This window comes from Dicentrarchus labrax, unplaced genomic scaffold (assembly GCF_905237075.1).
Source record: "Dicentrarchus labrax unplaced genomic scaffold, dlabrax2021, whole genome shotgun sequence".
Taxonomy (NCBI): domain Eukaryota; kingdom Metazoa; phylum Chordata; class Actinopteri; family Moronidae; genus Dicentrarchus; species Dicentrarchus labrax.
Genome location: NW_026136724.1, coordinates 19,978,558 through 19,996,770, shown reverse-complemented (window position 1 = coordinate 19,996,770; position 18,213 = coordinate 19,978,558). Strand labels below are relative to the sequence as shown.

The 18,213-nt window shown below is 39.0% G+C and overlaps 1 protein-coding gene across 1 annotated transcript in view; it reads left to right on the top strand.

Moving 5' to 3' along the window:
- Positions 1-18,213, top strand: part of LOC127358574 (thyrotropin-releasing hormone-degrading ectoenzyme-like) — a 178,403-nt gene that overhangs the window by 141,909 nt on the left and 18,281 nt on the right. Inside the window, exons 11-13 of the mRNA XM_051391733.1 lie at positions 7,865-7,953; positions 9,905-10,038; positions 10,164-10,219. Of these exons, the coding sequence (XP_051247693.1) occupies positions 7,865-7,953; positions 9,905-10,038; positions 10,164-10,219 (279 nt within the window). The remainder of the gene's footprint in view (positions 1-7,864; positions 7,954-9,904; positions 10,039-10,163; positions 10,220-18,213) is intronic.

The window sequence follows — 18,213 nt, the reverse complement described above, 5'->3', positions numbered from 1 at the left end:
ATATATAGATCCATTCAATGGTTATCATTAAATAGTATAAATGGGGTTTACGTTATTAAAATCTGTTTACGGCAAAGAAACAGACCAACATCCTAATAGAAACCGAAATATATTTATCATTCATTTCTGTGTAGAACAGGTGAGTTCATGTTTACAACCATAGCCACGCTATTTCTTGCCCCCCCCCTGCTTTTGGCCAGTAAACCAGGACTGCGTTCAGCCCCAATGAAACGTAGCAAAATGTTTATTTTAAAGGAAACTGCTGTGTTGAACACCCTGTTCTGTTAATATGATGGGGTTTGTACATACGTCACTGCTGACACACCCACAAAACTAGAGAAAACATATCTTAAAGTCACGCCATTTAAAGGAAACATGCCGTGCACACTAGATTCAGACTGAACGTTCCCCAGGTAAATGTCGGTCTCAGGAGGCAACAATTATTGAAATCCGCTGGTTAGGTCAGTGCTTATGGACTTCTTTATTAAAATACATGTTTTTGTTCCTTTATGGCACATTAAAAAGGTGTAGCATGTCGCTGCACAAAAAGAATAAAATAATGAAAAGGTTTGAAACAAGAAATCCGCTCAGTCCTTTTACCTGATTCTTTTGCAGCCTCTATGCCTCAGGAATCAGATGTTTAATAAAATTTATAAAACTATGAAGTCATTCTGTTTGTTATTAGTGACAGCAGTGACCCTCAGGATACTTTTTACATTTTCAGAGCTCATCAGGCTCTCAGAATGTTTTGGGACGCCAGCCTCCACGTGTCCTTCATATCATTCAGTCATTCGCCTCTGCAACGATGCTCCTTTAACTCTTTGTTTCACACCTCAATAAGCGATAAGTCTGTCCTCCATTTTCTCCTGAAAAAGCACTTTTCCAGTTTTTCTTCACATTCTTTAACACCTTTACATCATTTATATTTCATTTATATTTGATTCACTTGATGTTTTATTCACATCCTTCACGAGGTCTGGAGTTTATTCTTTTCGCTGTTTTATCGACCCACTTTCTCCTCCATCAATACTTCATCAGCTCCTTTTCTCTTTTTTCCTTTTTTTTAACCTGTTGTTCACTTTTATTTGCTCTTTTCTTTTCGCTCCTTTCTTTCTTTTCTTCCCGTCATGTTTTTTGCTCTGTAGCTGACATTTGCAGTCACTCTGACCTACTCAGTGCCTCACCGTTTTTTTATTTCATGTTCCTCTCCTCTTCTGTTCTCTTTTTATTCTTTCATCTGGAGCCTTTTGTGTTTCACTTGAGCTCCTCTGCTCAGAGTCCCTCCTGAGGTCTCCTCAGCTGATGAACTAAAGCTGTTTGTTGTAGGTGGAGCTGAACTCTTGTGGAGTCTCGTGGGGCTGCGTTCAGACACACTCAGTGGTCTCGGGCGTTCACCAACTCTTGTAAAAAAGAAACTGTGTTTGTAGCTGAACTGTCGTCACGGCTGAACGCAGCAGCGGCAGCGGCGGCAGCGGCGGCAGTGGATTGAATCAGAGGCGCATGCTGCTGTTTGATCCCGCGGAGCTGCATTCAGGAGCGCAGCAGTGTCCCACAGTGTTACATGCTGTTGACTTACAATGCTGATTTATTTATTGTTGTATTTTTGTTTATTTACATGCAGGGAATTCTTAGAAATACACAGAAATATACAGGAAGAAATTGAAAAAAAAATCCTTGAATTACTGTACAACTCACAACATTGTGGCTTCCTGGAATCTGTCTTCAGCAGTTGGGCTTTAGACCTGCTCAGAGTGCAATAACTGCTGCAGCTGCTGTTGTGGATAACACCACTGAGCCTCTGGATAAAAAAAAAAGCAACATTGTGCAGCACTTGTAAATCTATATTTATGTATGAATTATGACTAAATCTAGTCTTATAATTTTTTCGTGGGTTCTGATGATTCTCTTTGCAGCTGGGAGGTCAGACTGTCCCCAGATAGTTGATTTCAGGATCAATATTAGGCCCCTTGCTTTTTTGTGTGTATGTTTGGGCTTTAATAAGTAACATTTCCACATTAAAATGCCTCAAAACACCAGATCTATATTATATATTTGTGTATTTAACGTTCAAACCCAGAGAAATACATCCTTTTATTCATGTAACGTAATAAACACGTACATTACCAATCTCCCCATACAATTTCTTTTAAATAGTGTTATCTTACTACAGTTATAACTTGCATGCAGCATCCATAAACAGTAGTATTGAGCAACAAAGGCAATCTGTGAACTGTGTAATCTTATTAGAAGTACATAATCAAAGAAGTAAATTTTTTAAAAATGGACTATCTGGAGCAGGCATACTTGAGCCTTATAATTCCAATTTCATGCCACAGATCAAGCATACTGGTAAACCAGTGTTGGTGGTGAAAGAAAATAAATCTGTCCACGTGTTATTAAATTCTCTTAATTTCCTAATTTCCTTTCTAGATAGGAAGATTCAAGACTAATAGCCCACTACTATTCAGCCAAACACAGAGTAAAAGCCACCAGGTCAGGACGTAACTTATGACGCACATTTTAGTTGACGAAAGTTGACTTTTTTATTTAGTATGTAATAGCAACACATTTTTTACAGTTGGAAAAAATTCTCTCAACACTAATTACACATCTACTCAGTAAATGCAGCCAACAAACCAGAAGAAAACTTTCATGGACGCACAAATCACACTAAAATGGAGTCTTATGTTCTTGTTTTGACCCCCTAGCAGCAGAAATGACATTATATTATTTATTAGTAGTATAGACAGGAAAGTGATGTACACTCTTCCTCTCATACACTCAATCCCTGCATTTAGAGCCTGGCTTGGGGAGTAATGGATTACATGTAACTGAGTTACATAGTCAGGATACAAAAATATATTGCAGTTACAGGAAAAAAAAGAGTTGAAAATGGGATTATTTAGCAGGATTAGAATTAAAATACATCAGTTGTTTCTGTTTCCATTTTCTTTTCAAATGTTTGTTTCTGTTATCTTTTCTCTTTATTTGCACATTTGGTGTTGAGGTAATCCAAAAGTAAGGGAAATACATGAATAATCTGACACTTGGATTAGGTTAATGACTACATTTTTAACAGGTAATGAGTAATTAGTAACCCTCCCAACACTGTTTAGAGCAGACTAGTTGTAACGGAGGTATAAATGGCAAATGTAGAGCTTTTTATTCCAATAACATTAACTTCTTCTCAAACTTTTTGTTGCATTTTTATTTATTTTTTCACTTAGTGTTAAGGTGACATTTTAGAGATCACAGTATATTTTTATGTCAAACAATTTACATTCCTCTCCTCCACCTGTCTCTGACGGTTTGAGGGAGACGTTTCAAATTTGTGTCTTTTCTTTTCCCACCATCAAACAACCAACGCAGCGAGGCAAATAAATGCTCTTTAAAGTAGCAAGCTGACAGAAAAAGAGACAAAGAGACACCAGAGGACAGCGTGTGCTAACGATAAGGTCGAGCTAATGATACTGAAAATAAATCAAACAGGATCTGCATTTAAACACATCACAACTCGTCTCTCTTGCAGCTAAAGAGAGACGAAGCACCTAACAGGCAAACAGATGTGATTGGAGGACAAGCGGCTGTGCGTTTAATTTAATTAGCGGGACATGATAATTATTCCACAGAAGTTTATTTCTATACTGCTTTATCTCTCGAAAGCATATATCATGACATATTTGACAAAAACAATTAAAATCCATAGAAAAATATTATGACATAAATCCATCAACACAAATTACAACAAGGCGAAAAAAATAGTACATTTCATTAATGTCATAATGGAAACATTGGAAAAACTATATATACTAGTAATTATAAAGTCAGATTTCATTATTTTATATAAAGATCTTTAATGGTAGTTTTGAAGAAACAAAGCTACCAGAAGATGCTTGAAGATGTGAAGTGTTTGAGTGATGGCTGAAGTCCATTTTCGGAAATCCTTGTTTGCTGTTCAAATTAAACTCTTAAACTAAAGTCCTTGTGACGTAAGACTGACGTTTTTAAGACTGCGCAGACTGTGTACGATGACTCCAATCGCAGACACCGAACTGCCACTGGGTTTCCCCTGGGTACAGTTTCCCGCTGGACTTTATCGCTGCCGTTCTAGACGACGCTTCACAATGACTCCACCAGGGGTACCGCAGCGCCTTTCACAAGCCCCACACCAGGTCAAGCTGCTACAGAGCCAGTTAGGCCGGGCAGGAAGTCAGATGCAGGAACAGCACAGAGAATGCATTAAATTTTCAAAATAACACTAAAAACACCCTGGCAAGAGAAGGCCAAAAAAACACACACTATATGCCATATATACCATACACAATATGGAATAAAACCAGCAACCGTCTCTCACTCTCGTGCCAATAGCAGTGAAATTTCATGATTCTTGATACCAATTTGATACCATGGTAAAAAACAAAACAATAAATCCCATGTACTGCAACTTACACTCCTTTTATTAAAAACATTTGAACATCACAAAAAACAGCCAGAGTTGCTCCTTTTCCAATAGATTATTCTTTTATTTACTTATTTTTACTTTTATCTGCTGACCTTGCTTTTCCCTCCAGCACTATTTTACACACACACACACACACACACACACCGGTACTGTTGCCCCGTCTCTATCTGTTTCTGCCTTCCCGTGTGTCTCTGTTGACATTTAAAGTCGCTCCCAAAAAACACAACTGATATTGTTTTCACCCACGATCCTGTTTTAACACCAGCAGGTGAGCCGTGTGTGGATGAGACTCGTTGTTCATCAAAAAGATCGAAATCGATGTGGTACCGAATGACAGCGGCACCAGCTGCTGTTCACTGCTGTTCACTCTTGCTTTACGTGGTCCGTGCTTGTAAAATATCTGCGCCAGAGAGCGTCTGTCTCTGTTTCTCTGCAGAGGTCCCCTGTTAGCTTCCCTGATACCTGCGGTACTGTAGAAAACGATTAACGTCACGTTTTCAGAACCTCAGCAACGACTTGGTACCAAAGTACCGGTTCTCGTGACATCCTTATTCCCGATATCTCTTATTCTGATCCTGGCATTAAAGGCTCTGATAGATCTGAACTTTAAGTTTAGATTTTGAGACACTTGAAATGACGAGTATTAATGGGCTCAAAGTGCTTTTAATGGAGGACGAGGGGCGAAGGGCTGTCTGAGGACTTTCTTAAGTTTCCATTGTTGATGTAGCAACACAGTCATTCTGCCTTTCTCTCTGCCTACATGTGTGTGTGTGTGTGTGTGTGTGTGCTCTTTCAGCTGGTTTCTGCCTTTGATGAATAAACCATTGACTCTATACACACACACACACACACACACACACACACACACACTGTTGTCTAAAATAAACAGGCTTCATTTCGATCAAATATTAATAAACACATTCTGCTGTCCATGCTGCTGACTGTGTGTGATTAAGTGTGTGTGTGTGTGTGTGTGTGTGTAATTGAGGTGCATTCCTGTCAATCACGTTGATATAAATATCAGATTAAATATTTGGCTGCAAGGCAGCGGTATTGATCCACGGTTGCCAGATGGCTGTTGTGGGGATAAATGGGTCTTTGTCTGACTGATTGTGTTACAATGACCCCTACCACACCACACACACACACACACACACACACGCACACACGCATACAAATAATCCCACATACACACTCTCCTTAAATGGATGAATTAATTGCTGATTGTTTGCTGTTTGGAATTAAAATCCACTTTAATTAAAATATGAATCAATTTGATCAAAATGAATCCAATTAAAAGCTGAGTCTCTGAGGGTTTCTAATGGAACTAAAGAGAAGGTCTCACTTTAAAGGTTCTTTTATTGGTGTCATTAGTGCTCACATACAGTAGCATTTGGCTTGTGTGTGTGTGTGTGTGTGTGTGTGTGTGTGTGTGTGTGTGTGTTTCAACAGCATCTACTGGTCACTAACAAAAAGCATCAGGAAGCCATTTGTTCCTAATGAGCCCTTAGAGTTGGCCAACGCTCTCTCTTCATACAGTATTGCTTAATTTGTTGTTTAAAATTGATATTTACTCTCTCAGACCAGCTAGGGTGGAAGAAGTACTCACATACTTCAATTAAAGGTCCAGTGTGTAACATTTAGAGTGATCTATAATCAGAAACTGAATATAATAGTAATAGGTATGTTTTCATTAGTGTATAATTTCCTGGATATAGGAATCCTTGTGTTTTCGTTACCATATAATGAGCTGTTTTTATCTACAGAGGGAGCTTTGTAATAATCATCAGTGCAAAACACAGTGTGCTGTATATAGATATATGGATTAAACAAAGCCTCAATGCAAAGAATTTGCATAGCTGATTTTTAGTATCGAGTTACTCAAGTAACTCAAGTAATCGTCTCAGCCCTACTCCAGACATAACATCATAGGACCAGCTGGTCTCGATAGCAGTATCAATAAGGTCGGACCTTCGGATTTTCAGGGAGCGCAAACATCTTTCCTGTCGGGAGAAGCCTTCGGTGTCGTTCTTTGCTCTTCTTTCAGTGAAGAAATACTCTCCAGTGCTGATATAAATGATGCTTGCAGGAGCTACGCTGACCTCTTTAGGAGCCGAGCAAACAGTCTCTTCTCACCAGCCTTAGCTCCTAAAGTAGCTGCCAGTAGTTCCTCACTGTACACAAGTGCATAGCTTGAAGCCATCTTGGATTCCCACGTAATCTGATATTGTGATCTGATTTCCTGATCTTGCGAGTCAAGTTGCCTCGGAAGGTTAATGTTGACCCGAACTGGGTCCATTTTGAAAGCAGTGATTTATAGGGTGTGTTTGTGTTTGCTGTTGTCATCAAATGATTTCACCGCCAGACTATTATTATTAAGTTGCCAGACGCCGCCAGCATTTTTTGATCATATTCACTAATATTTCAAGACCCCCAGAATATTATGTTCTATGAATATGTAAACAGTGAATACATCAAAAGAAAGAACAGAACATCTATTTTTATGCACAAAAAACATTTTATTCTAACTTTGTTCATTCTTTTTATAACAGTGAAAACACAGATTGCCGTCAATGGCGGGAAGTGTCCCGTCTTACGTGACAAAAAATCTTGTTAACGGCAGGTATAGTGTTAAATGTAGTAGTTATGAAATGTCGAAATAAAATACCTTATTTTTAAAAGGAAAGGACAACTCAGAATTCAACATCATATAATTCTGCAGCCTCTCTGATTCCCCTAAAATGAGACCTTTAGAGTATAATTAGCAAATGGGTTTTGTTCATCATTTGGAGTATAAAACATCAATTACATTGGCACTTGTACAGGCCAAGTTGCTCTCAGTTTTATTGGGTGGAATTTTTTTAACAATCTTTATTCTGAAAAGTTCCTTCCACGTCATGCTTCATTCATCTTGATGCTTTTCAAAAGCCACTTATCTCCCTAACATCTACATCTGCCTTGTTTAAGCTCAGCAGTGATGCAATTTTCACTCAGCTGGTTTTGTTAAAAGGTTTTATGAGTCTGTTTGTTTGGGGAATTCTCTCAGTTAGTGTATTTATACATCTTTAAACTGACCTGAAAACTAACCACCACACTCAGTTTTCACTGGACAGCACATTTAACCTCCCGTGCTCTGTGAAGAAGACAATAACCCTCAGCCACTTTCACTTGACTGATGTTCGCTGGCTGCGGAAGCTATTATACTCTCTCTCTATAACACAGTCTGTGTCGCTCGCTCCATTTCCAGCTGACTGATGTTGAATGATCATCACTGACCATCACTCTGTCTCTCTCTCTCTCTCTCTCTCTCTCTCTCTCTCTCTCTTTCTATCTGATAACTGAGGCAATAAAACTCAGTCCAATCCCACCGACCATTACTGACATCACTCTCCCTCTCTGTAGTTTACAGTGGCAGGTGCCGTTGACGGTTGCTGTGGGAAACGCATCCAGGGTTTGTTCAGAGAGCCTCATCTGGATCAACAACAAGACAGGTACGGTACTGCCGGTGTACTTCAAGAACTAAAACTAGAAAACACTGCTCTCAGATCTGATATAATTTATTGAACATCTCCATAAAAGTTCCTATTAATCATCTGGTTACACTGAGATAGCCGTTATCTTGGGATTATTTTGTTGTATTAATAGAGCAAATTATCCCACGATTACAACTAAATTATCTCATTATCTCGAAATATGTGATTTCTATTTAATGGGCTGAGAAATGAAAACTTGCACGTTATTCCTTTGATGAAAAAAAGCTCTGCTCAATGTCTTCCATTTTCATTGTTCAGAGGTCAGCAGTGGGAATAAACCTGTTTGTTTTGTTTTGGAGAATAAATCTCTATCTGTTTATGGAAAGTAAAGCTCACTCTAGGTCTGTTTTTTCAAAATAAAGCTCTTTCTGTCCTTTTTTGGGGGGGGGAAGACTTCATTTCATGAAAAGTAAAACTCATTCTGGTTCAGTTCTTTTAGAAATAACACTTGTTGTCTCTCTCTGTGTCTTTTGGCAAATAATGCAAAGTTTGCTTTGTCTCTATCAGTTGTTAGAAAATACCATTTATTTTGCATTGATTTTCCATTAATTCTAGTTCTGTTTATGGAGATTAAAACTAATTCTGCTTCTGTTTTTGAGGAATAAATCTGGTTCTATTTAATGTTTTGTAGAATAGAGCTAATTCTGGTTCTGTTTTCGGAGAATAAAGTTCTCTCTATCAATGTTAGGTGAATAGACCTCAAACTCCCTCTGTTTTTGGAGAATAAAACTCATTCTGCTTCTGTTTGTGCAGAATAAAGCTTGCATGGTTGTGTTTATTAACAGCTGTTGACAGGTGGTGTACTGAGTTCTGGTACAACTCCACCTACTTGCAAGGTGCACGGTGAAGGGAAGTTCAAGACTTCAAGATAGTTTAATTTCAACCAGTGGGAAGGAAGTTGAGGAAATGGGCCAGACTTGGGTCAGCAGCTATTTTTCTTGTTTTCCTCACCTGGCTGTTAAACAAAGTCTGAAAGATCCTACAAGCTGTTCTACCCAAACTTACAACCTAATTTTACAACCTCAGAGGATGTTCTTGTTTTTTCTATGAAAAGGCTGTGATGCCACTATAATCAACACAAACTTTTCTTTCAGCATGATGGGTGTTAAAGGTGTTGCAGATCTTACAGTTTATATTTAGTTTCAGTTTTTACACTCTCTGCTGAATTATATTTTGTAAATGTAACACCTTTCCAAGTTAGTGTAAATGCCAGTGTGTTTTTATCAAGTTGAAATAAATGCATTGTAAATTGCACTTTACTACTTTGCACTTCTGGTAGATGCTAACTGCATTTCGTTGTTTGTACCTGTTCTTTCAATGACAATAAAGTTGAATCAAATTAAATCTAATGTGCAACTCAGCTTGCAATAAAATGTTATTGGACAACTCAAGACGGTTGTGTGACTTAACAATACTTTGCCGTAACAATATAGCACAGTATTTGTTAAAATGAAACACAAATAAAAGGCAAAAGGCCCCTCACAAGAACTAGAATTGGGGATGGCTGTATATTGCACTAAGTGAGATATGTGTGAGTTACCCAGTTGTAATTCTGACTTGGATCTTGACGGCAATTACAAGTTGGTAACTCACTCAATACACGAATGAGGCAAAATGGTAACTAAAAAGTACAACTAATAAAGTGATCACAAATTAAAATCCTGATCCTCACTGTCTGTCTGTTTGACCTCCACTTCCAGGTTAAAAAAAATATATATCACATTATGAAAGCAGTGTCAGTTTGATGCAACCTGCAGGAGCTATGTTTTTGATTTAGGAACCGAACAGGACAGCGTAGTATCATCTGCATATCTGACTACCTTCATCAGATATCCAACCTCTTTGGTTGAACTATTGGTTCTTTTTTTATTAAGGAGAGGCTGTTGACATTTTTTCTGTTTTGTCTTAGAAACCCACAGGATTGGTCAGATGGACGACAAAACCTGGTTGCTGGGCAACATCAACCAGACAGGCTACTTCCGTGTGAACTATGACCTCCAGAACTGGAAGCTGCTGATTCAACAGCTCCACACCAACCCTCAAGTATGCCTATCTGTCTGTCTATCTGTCCATCTGTATGTAGGTATGTCTCTTTCTGTTTAACCCTCTCTACTTTCTTCTTTGTCTTTTTCACTTCCTCTCTGTCTGTCTCACTCTTTGCCTCTCAGATCATCTCCATTGGAAACAGGGCAGGACTTATCGATGATGCCTTCAACCTGGCCAGGTGAGTCTTTGCTTAACCAGAAAACATATTGGTTCAGTGAGGTTTAAAATCCCCTGTTCAAAGACTGATAGACACAAACACATACTCAGTGGAACGAATAGTTCATTATAACAGAAGAAAGTGGTGGACAAATGATCTGTTTTCTGTTCTCTCATCTGTCACTCAGCCTGTAAGACATCTGGACACACAGAGGGAAAGAGCAGCCAGGCAGATCCATTGTTTGTCTGTTTCTGTTTGTTTTTAATTGCTTCGCACTAAAGGAGTGTCTCTTTGTTGAACAGGACTGATGATGTGTCTGCCTCCCTCAGATATGTCTATTTTGATGGACTGAATTTTTTGAGCGTACAGATTTATTTCAGAGTTGTCATCATCTGTTTGGCCAACAGAATCGAGGAGGTGGTTTTCTGCTGATGTGCATGTAGTTTGAGTCAGCTGTATATACAGAGGTTTATAGACCTATGGATTTTCCTATACAAATTTACATTCACACACAAGGTGTTGGGCTGGAGCTTTGCCAGCAGCTGATTCCTCCACATCCATAACCACTAGATAAGTGTAGCTCGGTGGCTCAAGGATTAACAGTTGCCTTGCAGCTGAGGGTTATCCTGACTCTTTCTTTGCATATTCTCCAGTAGATGTGCATGTTTAGCAAATATGCCATTGCCACTGCCAAGGTAGTTGTGGGTTATTCTCATATTTTTGTCCATCATGATTTATTTATTCAGCATCTTCGGTTTAGAGATTTGGGAAATGCAAACCCCACTAAGAACATGAGATTTCTACAGTTTTCCTGTAGACTTTAATCCTGAAATCATATCAAACACTCGATTTTGAGTCTGATTGAAAGTCTCTGTTAACTGTTTAGTTGCAGTTAATGAAAACTACAGAGATACAGTAGGACCAGCCTATCCAATTGGCAGCTTGCTGACCACACCCGGCCCAGCATACATAAATCTGATATATGACCAAATAAGTAAACGATATATATAGTGTATTGAAGTAGCTAACGAGTGAGCCATCTAATGTCCTTCTCACAATGCGCAGTTCCTGTTGTGTTTGGTGAAACCAGAAGCAACAGGACCCAAAAAAATACACAGTCTTTACTTGCCAAAATTAGTTTGGTATACAGGAGGTCAGTCAGAGTAGGCAGACCAATCCAACGGGGAAATGGCAGAGGCAGGGTAAAAAAACAGGCAGTAATCCAAAAAAAACAGAGAAATCACATGACGCTAGGGATACGAAGGCTGGAACACAGGACACAAAGGTACAAAGACAAACTGGCCCAGAGTGGAAGTAACACAGGAAATATAGACTCTAGTGAAGGGGACTAATTAAACTATCAAAATCATCAGGAAACACACAACGGCAGGAAGTGAAGTAGAACAGGACATAGGAGGAATAAAACTATAAAATAAAAAAAGGAAATACCCAACAAACAAAAACCATCATGGTTCAGATTGGGCAGGATGTTTAAGAATGTAGCAACGCAGCCAATCACAAATCAGCGACATCTCTGTGAGTTACAGCCAAGCTTATTAGCTTTTCTAAACATCTGGCTATTGACAGTTACAAGTAGGGAAGTGCTCTACTGAAATTATGTCTCTGTCAACGCTGAAACATAAAACTCACAATGAAAACCTTCCTGGACTGGCAAGTACTTGTGTATTGTGGTAGTTAAAGAATATAACCACATTGAGAAACAGCAAACTTTCCAGACAAACTTAAAGCTAAAAAATGTTTGAAATAGGGTGCTGAAAATCTCTGGCCCACCTACATTTCCTGTTTTTAAAATCTGCCCCATAAAAATTTGTTACTGAATAGCCCCACACAGTATGGTATCTTCCCTCTGTAGGATCCTGGTGTGGTTCCAGGACCAAGAACCTTTTTAGTAATTTTCATCTAGAGCTGTGTTCCAATGGGAGGAACTAAGTTTAGTTTCTGTACGATAGTTCCAGGTGTCCTTGTGTCATCTGGGTGGAGTTTGCAGGTCTGAAAAACTGTAACTTGTGTACAACTTCATTCACAAAATAAGGAAGCACAAGTTATATTGGCAGCTCTGTCAAAAGAAGATTTTGTGAACAAACTGAGTTTCCTTTTTAAAGCAGATCATCTACTCATGTTTTGGAGTTTTCAGTCTCCTTTTCCTCCTCAACATTTCTCCTTTTCATTCATAACATCCATTAAAACGTCAGAGTCACACAGTAAATACAACTGATGATGTAAAAATTGCACTTCAAATGCCGGCATCGTTTTCTAACCTATCATCAGTCTAAAAGTTACCGTCAATGAAGCGGTGCAGAAGTTGTTAAAGGGACATTCAGCTCCTAGTTTAGTTTCTGAGTAGCTCCACTGGTGTGAGTGCATGTTGCATTCACTCCTGTACTTCTTAAGCATGCACACAAGCTAAATCGAAAGCAAGCCACAGTGACTGATAGTTATTATGGACTAAAATATGTGAATAAGACCAAGTTGTCAAACACCAGATTTTCCCTTTAAGCGAGGCACTGTTCCCAGAGTTATAGCTGCCTGGGATTACACCACGGCTGCAGATTTGTCATTCAGCCCCATCCCAAAGTGACACAGGCACATCTGGCTCTGTGAGATGACCGTCCATGTTGCTGCATTCAGAGCAGACTACCTACGTAGTGCAAAAAGGAATTCAAAAGCAACCTGAGCCAGACAGAAACTCTGTGATGAACGAGCGCTCAGTGAGGCTGCAGCCACAGAGAGAGAGAGAGAGAGGTAGAGGAGTGTGTCGTTTCTCATAGTGATGTTTTCAGCCTCAAGCTTTTCAAGCACTGTAACCAAAATCTGCTCTGACACCAACCCTATAACTCAATCTACCCCCCTCTCTCTTTCTTTTTTCTATCTCTCTCTCTCTCTCAGCCATCTGTCTACTGTCATGTTGAATGAGCAACAGCTAGAGACTGCACTGTCATCCTCTGTTCGAGTGTGTGTGCATGTTTGTTGATGAGTTAGGAGCTCAGCGGGACATTTCCATCTGTATAGAAAAAGAAACAGACCTACAGATCCATTAATAATATTCACACTGGCAGCAGAAGATGCTCTTACTTAAGCCTCCATGTGTTGCTGTGGTAACGCCGAACATCACTACTCAACATCAAAAGACACGGCGAAGTGCTTTTGCTTCCGATGTGACTGTTGTTGGGGTTTTTGTAGTCCTTATAGTGGATGAGTTCATCACAAAATGACAAGCCTCACACTCAACAGCTTTTGTTGGAGTACTTTCTACTGAAGAAATAGTCTTTGTTGACAGTAGCCGTGTTTCCATTTAAGTATCACATTAGAAAAGTTTGATGGAAATGGCACAATTTGAAAAAGACGTCCTCAATGTTTGATGCGCTTAATGGAAGATGAAAAAGTTCTGAGCTCACATGACTGATCAGCTGTTTCCAAAAGTCTCCACGTCGCTGCCATGGCTCTATAATACATCCAGTCCACACAGATCTGATGAAACCTTCCTCACATTAATACACGAAACTAACTGAAATGTCACATTTTCATTTACTGCATTGTTTTTCACAATCTTTTAATTGCATCTCTGTCATCTCTTCTTCTTCTGCTTTTCCGACTGGAGAATTGGAGCCACCTACTGCTTATCTCATGAACCAACTCCTAATGGACCCACAACTCTAGTGGATGGAAACAAGCATTCATTTACCTTCTCTACCTCTTCATTTTCCTTTGCCAATTTCTTCAAAATTCTAGTAAAATTTGCGTTACATTTGGATGGAAACACGGCTACTGTGTTACGTGGACGGTGTTGATTTACTGCCATGTACAACAGCGACTCCTGGACAAATGAAACAATCTGCTTATACAGATACCACAAGAGGTCTAGTGTGTAGGATTTAGTGGCGTTCAGCGGTGTAGTTGCAGAGTTTAGATACTACTTAATTTGGAGGTAAAACTGCACCTGATTCCAACCTGTCTGATAGTTTGACTGCTTGTGTTTCTTCATCTCACTGACTTCTTTTTAGCGATGTTGCAGCGTTGGTGCAGAGTGTTAATATTACTGGTAGAAATGATGAACAAAACTACAAAAAATATGACCAAAGTTGTGATGAACTCATCTGGAATAAACCAGTGAGTGGTTATGTCATGCAATTATATCTTCTTACCCAGAGTCAGATAAAAAAAGATTTGGTCCTGGATGTGTTTAGCCTCATTTAGCACAAAGAAGCATATAAGCATTAAAAGCTGCTCGCGGAGCTCTTTTACAATAAAAACGACAAAATACACAGATTTAATTTCAGCCTTTTTCTCAGAGTGCCAATCTTTAATCTCTGAATTAATTTGAGTAATGCTGATTCTTCTGTTTATAGTTCGATTGGCTGATGCTTGAGCAATTTACGGAGCACTGAATGCTGATTGGTGGCAGCAGGACTTTTTTTGTGGTGTGTGTGTGTGTGTGTGTGTGTGTGTGTGTGTGTGTGAAGCTAGTTTAGCAGTAATAAATGGCTGTGTCTCTGTGAGTGTGCGCTTAAACAGTGATGGATGTCGCCTCTCTTTCTCTCTGTGTGCGTTAGGTTGTGTGTGTGTGTGTGTGTGTGTGTGTGTGTGTGTGTGTGTGTGACCGCAGCGGTCCCTCGTTAGCTCTCCACTGAGCCTTGCTAATGGCTAATGGACAAACAATTAACTGGCCCTTAACGAAGTTAACGAGTTAATGAGCTCGTTAAGACGACAACACTGGGAGAGAGACACATACGCATGCACACACACACACACACACACACTGTAAATGAGAGGGAAAATTGAAAATCTATAATCTCTTCACTTTCTCTGTGAACAGAACAACCTGACTAACAGTTTAAAGTCCTGCTAGCGTCCCCGAGAGCTTTACTGGAGCTGTGAGTCAGATGAAAAGTCATTAAAATCAAAAGGGTTTTTCCTCTGAGGAGCAGGACTATAGAGGTCTTCACTGGACTGATATTTGGAGAACTACCCAACTACCCAAAGAGGATGATTTCATTTTCAAAATCACACAGGGAACCGTGGACAAAAGGACAGTACTGGTCCAAAATGCAGGCGATCTAAAGCAATAAAGGACTGTAAAAAAAGAGGAGCAGTAATATTGGCTTTCCTGCACAGTTGATGGTGATTATGGATCCACTCAGGTAGAACCACAGACCTGAGACCAGTTCAGTGTTATGAATGCAGAGTGACGCTATGAATCGAGTTCATCAGGTGGGTTTAGAGGGAATATTATTTGGATCATCCCAGGTCAGGTCTCTGTTAGTAGGAATCACGTGGACCAGTGATATATTGTATCGATTCTCAAAAAAGCTGTATTGATTTTTGTGTTTAAACTCTTAACTGCTGGGTAGATAGCAGGGCTGTCAAACTGAGGGCTATGATGTTGGATGTTACAGGAGCTGTGTTAAATACAAATGCAGATCCCACTGTTCTGGTCGCATTAAAGCTGCAGTAGGTAATATTGATAAAATATAATATAATATTGGAGTCGGAGGAACCTCATTTTTTCACACATTATCTGTCTCATGTGCTACTGTCAGGATATAGTTAAAGTTTCAGCAAATATGACACACAAAACATATTTTATAAAAGTTACCTACTGCAGCTTTAATTTTAGAAGATTTATTGTGATGTATATGGTTTCGACAGGTTCCTGCAAATACACAGCTCTACTGTGGAGGCCTTGATAAGAAGGTTTTCAGTCTATATCAATATTATTGGGATTTTGGGTGTCCTTTGGGATTTTAGGGGTTAAAGTTGTTGTAATATTACAGATTTTAGGTGTTTCATTGGTTGAATTTTCAGTATTTTTAGAGTTTTAGAGAGATTTCTCAGTGTTAGGATTGTCCAACTTTTGCACTTTTCAAAACTTCTAGTTCAAGTGTTTTCAGGGCTTTGGGATTTTATGATGATAGGTTCAGGAGCTGTTATCAGGTTAAATCATTTATTTTTGGTACTGTATACATAGAAATAAGCTTGTAGTCTAAATAAAACCACTTAATGCTGTTTTTTTTAAAGATTATATAAGATTTAATTTTTTGCTTTTTTAAGATAGTGGACAATACAGAGAGATAGAAAACATCATATATGCATCTTAATATTGTTGCCTTTTTACAGTTTTTTGGGGGGGGAAAGAATTAGAAAATATGCAAAGACAGAAAGAGAGAAAGAGAAAAGACCTCAGCAGAAAACTAAGAAACGCACTTTTGTTGTTTTGACAGTTGTTGCGTTGAAGACGGATCACATTAGATCAGTACGAAGTGTGGCGAGACAGTGTACGTCCACACGTTGAAAAACAGAAAACACAGATGGACAAATAAACCGGCAAACAGATCACCGTCTGGATGCTGTTGCCATAGTGAAGGCTATCTCTCCCTCTGCCGTCACGTTTAGTCCCATCACTTGTTTTCAGAGCGGTATAAACAGGAAGTCTCTGCAAGCTGGATGGATTATGGTAATGTCTCAGAGGCCAGGTGCATGATGGGAATGGAGATGAATGTGTGGAGGTTGGTCGAGTCGGATATGAGGCAGATTATGGAAATATGGAGGTCTGGAATTTAGAGTTTCCTCAGCTCCTCAAAGACTTAGAGAGTCTTATCTGAAGCAGATTAACTTTCCCGTGGAGGTCTGTCGCTCTCGCTCTCTCAACCTGTCTGTCTCTGTAAATTAAAAAACTGTCTAAAAACCATTTCAGTGCAAGAACATTAAATCCCTTCACCTCCTCTATTCGTCCGTCACTCACTTTGATTGACACCTCCTCAGTAAAGGTCAGTCTTTTCCCTGCTCTACTTTCTCGTCGGTCACTCCTCTCTTCAGCCTCTCTGCTGAGCGTCAATAATCAGAATAAAACCAATAAAACTTAACATCACCTCTCTAAGTTCACTTTCTGTCCTCAACTGCCTGCCTCATTAATATTCATGAGCTGTGGGTGGAGCTGAAGGTCGATGCAGGAAGCAGGTGAGTGCCTTCTCTCCCCCGCCCCCCTAAAAAACATCATGAATGTTAATGAATGCACAAAGGAAGCTGGTTAATATTCATGAAGCGGTGGCTGTAACCCGGGCAGCTAAATAGCCCCGATGGCATTTAGAGGCCAAGTTTTTCTTAATGTGTTCATACTGTAGTTTATTCACAGACTCGCTCCCTCTCGCTCACTCACGCACACACCACAGACACCGAGGGTTACATCTGAGGGTTGAAGAGCAAAACGTACATCAGGATCTGGCTTCAAATTGAATTCATGTACCAGAATTCACCTCTGTGTATCCCGGACTCTGAACTAATATAAAAGTTCAGAAAGAGAAAAACTGTCAGAAAAGATGTCTGTATGGAATGCCAAATGGGTCAAAAATGTATTTCAAGTTTTTTTTGTATGCTGTTAAAAAGTGTTTAAAAAATAGGAAAAACATGGCCAAAACATAAAACTAAGCAGAGGAAAGTAGATAATATATTATGAATATTCTCACGTACACACACAGGATGTGTCATTCAAGAAACACATTGAAGTATGGTAGCTGGGATGTTCCAATCCAGAGAGTGAGTTTAATAATAAATATTATATATAATAAATAATTAAATAAATTTCATTTATTTTCTTGTTTCACTAAGAAGTCGTTGAATTGATTCTTCTGACCAGATCGGATTTTAAGAAGTTGTTATATTTTGGGCAGTGTGTAAGAAAAAATGGGCACAGAAACATTTTTACATACAACAGCTGGTTTTAATAGCCAGTTAGCGTGTAGTTAGTTAACATTTGAGTTATTTGATTTATAATCCTGGTGGTTAAGGTGCATACCATATACCTGACTTGATAATATTCACTGAGAACAGACGGGAACAGTTTTTTGTTGTTATAGTTGGTTTTTTCCACCGTGGATGAACCTATTTTTGTCATATTCTTTTAATTGTTGAGTGTAATTGTGAAATCGTGCTGGTTTTATTATTTATATATATATATATATATATATATATATAACATTATATAGACAGACAATTGGATA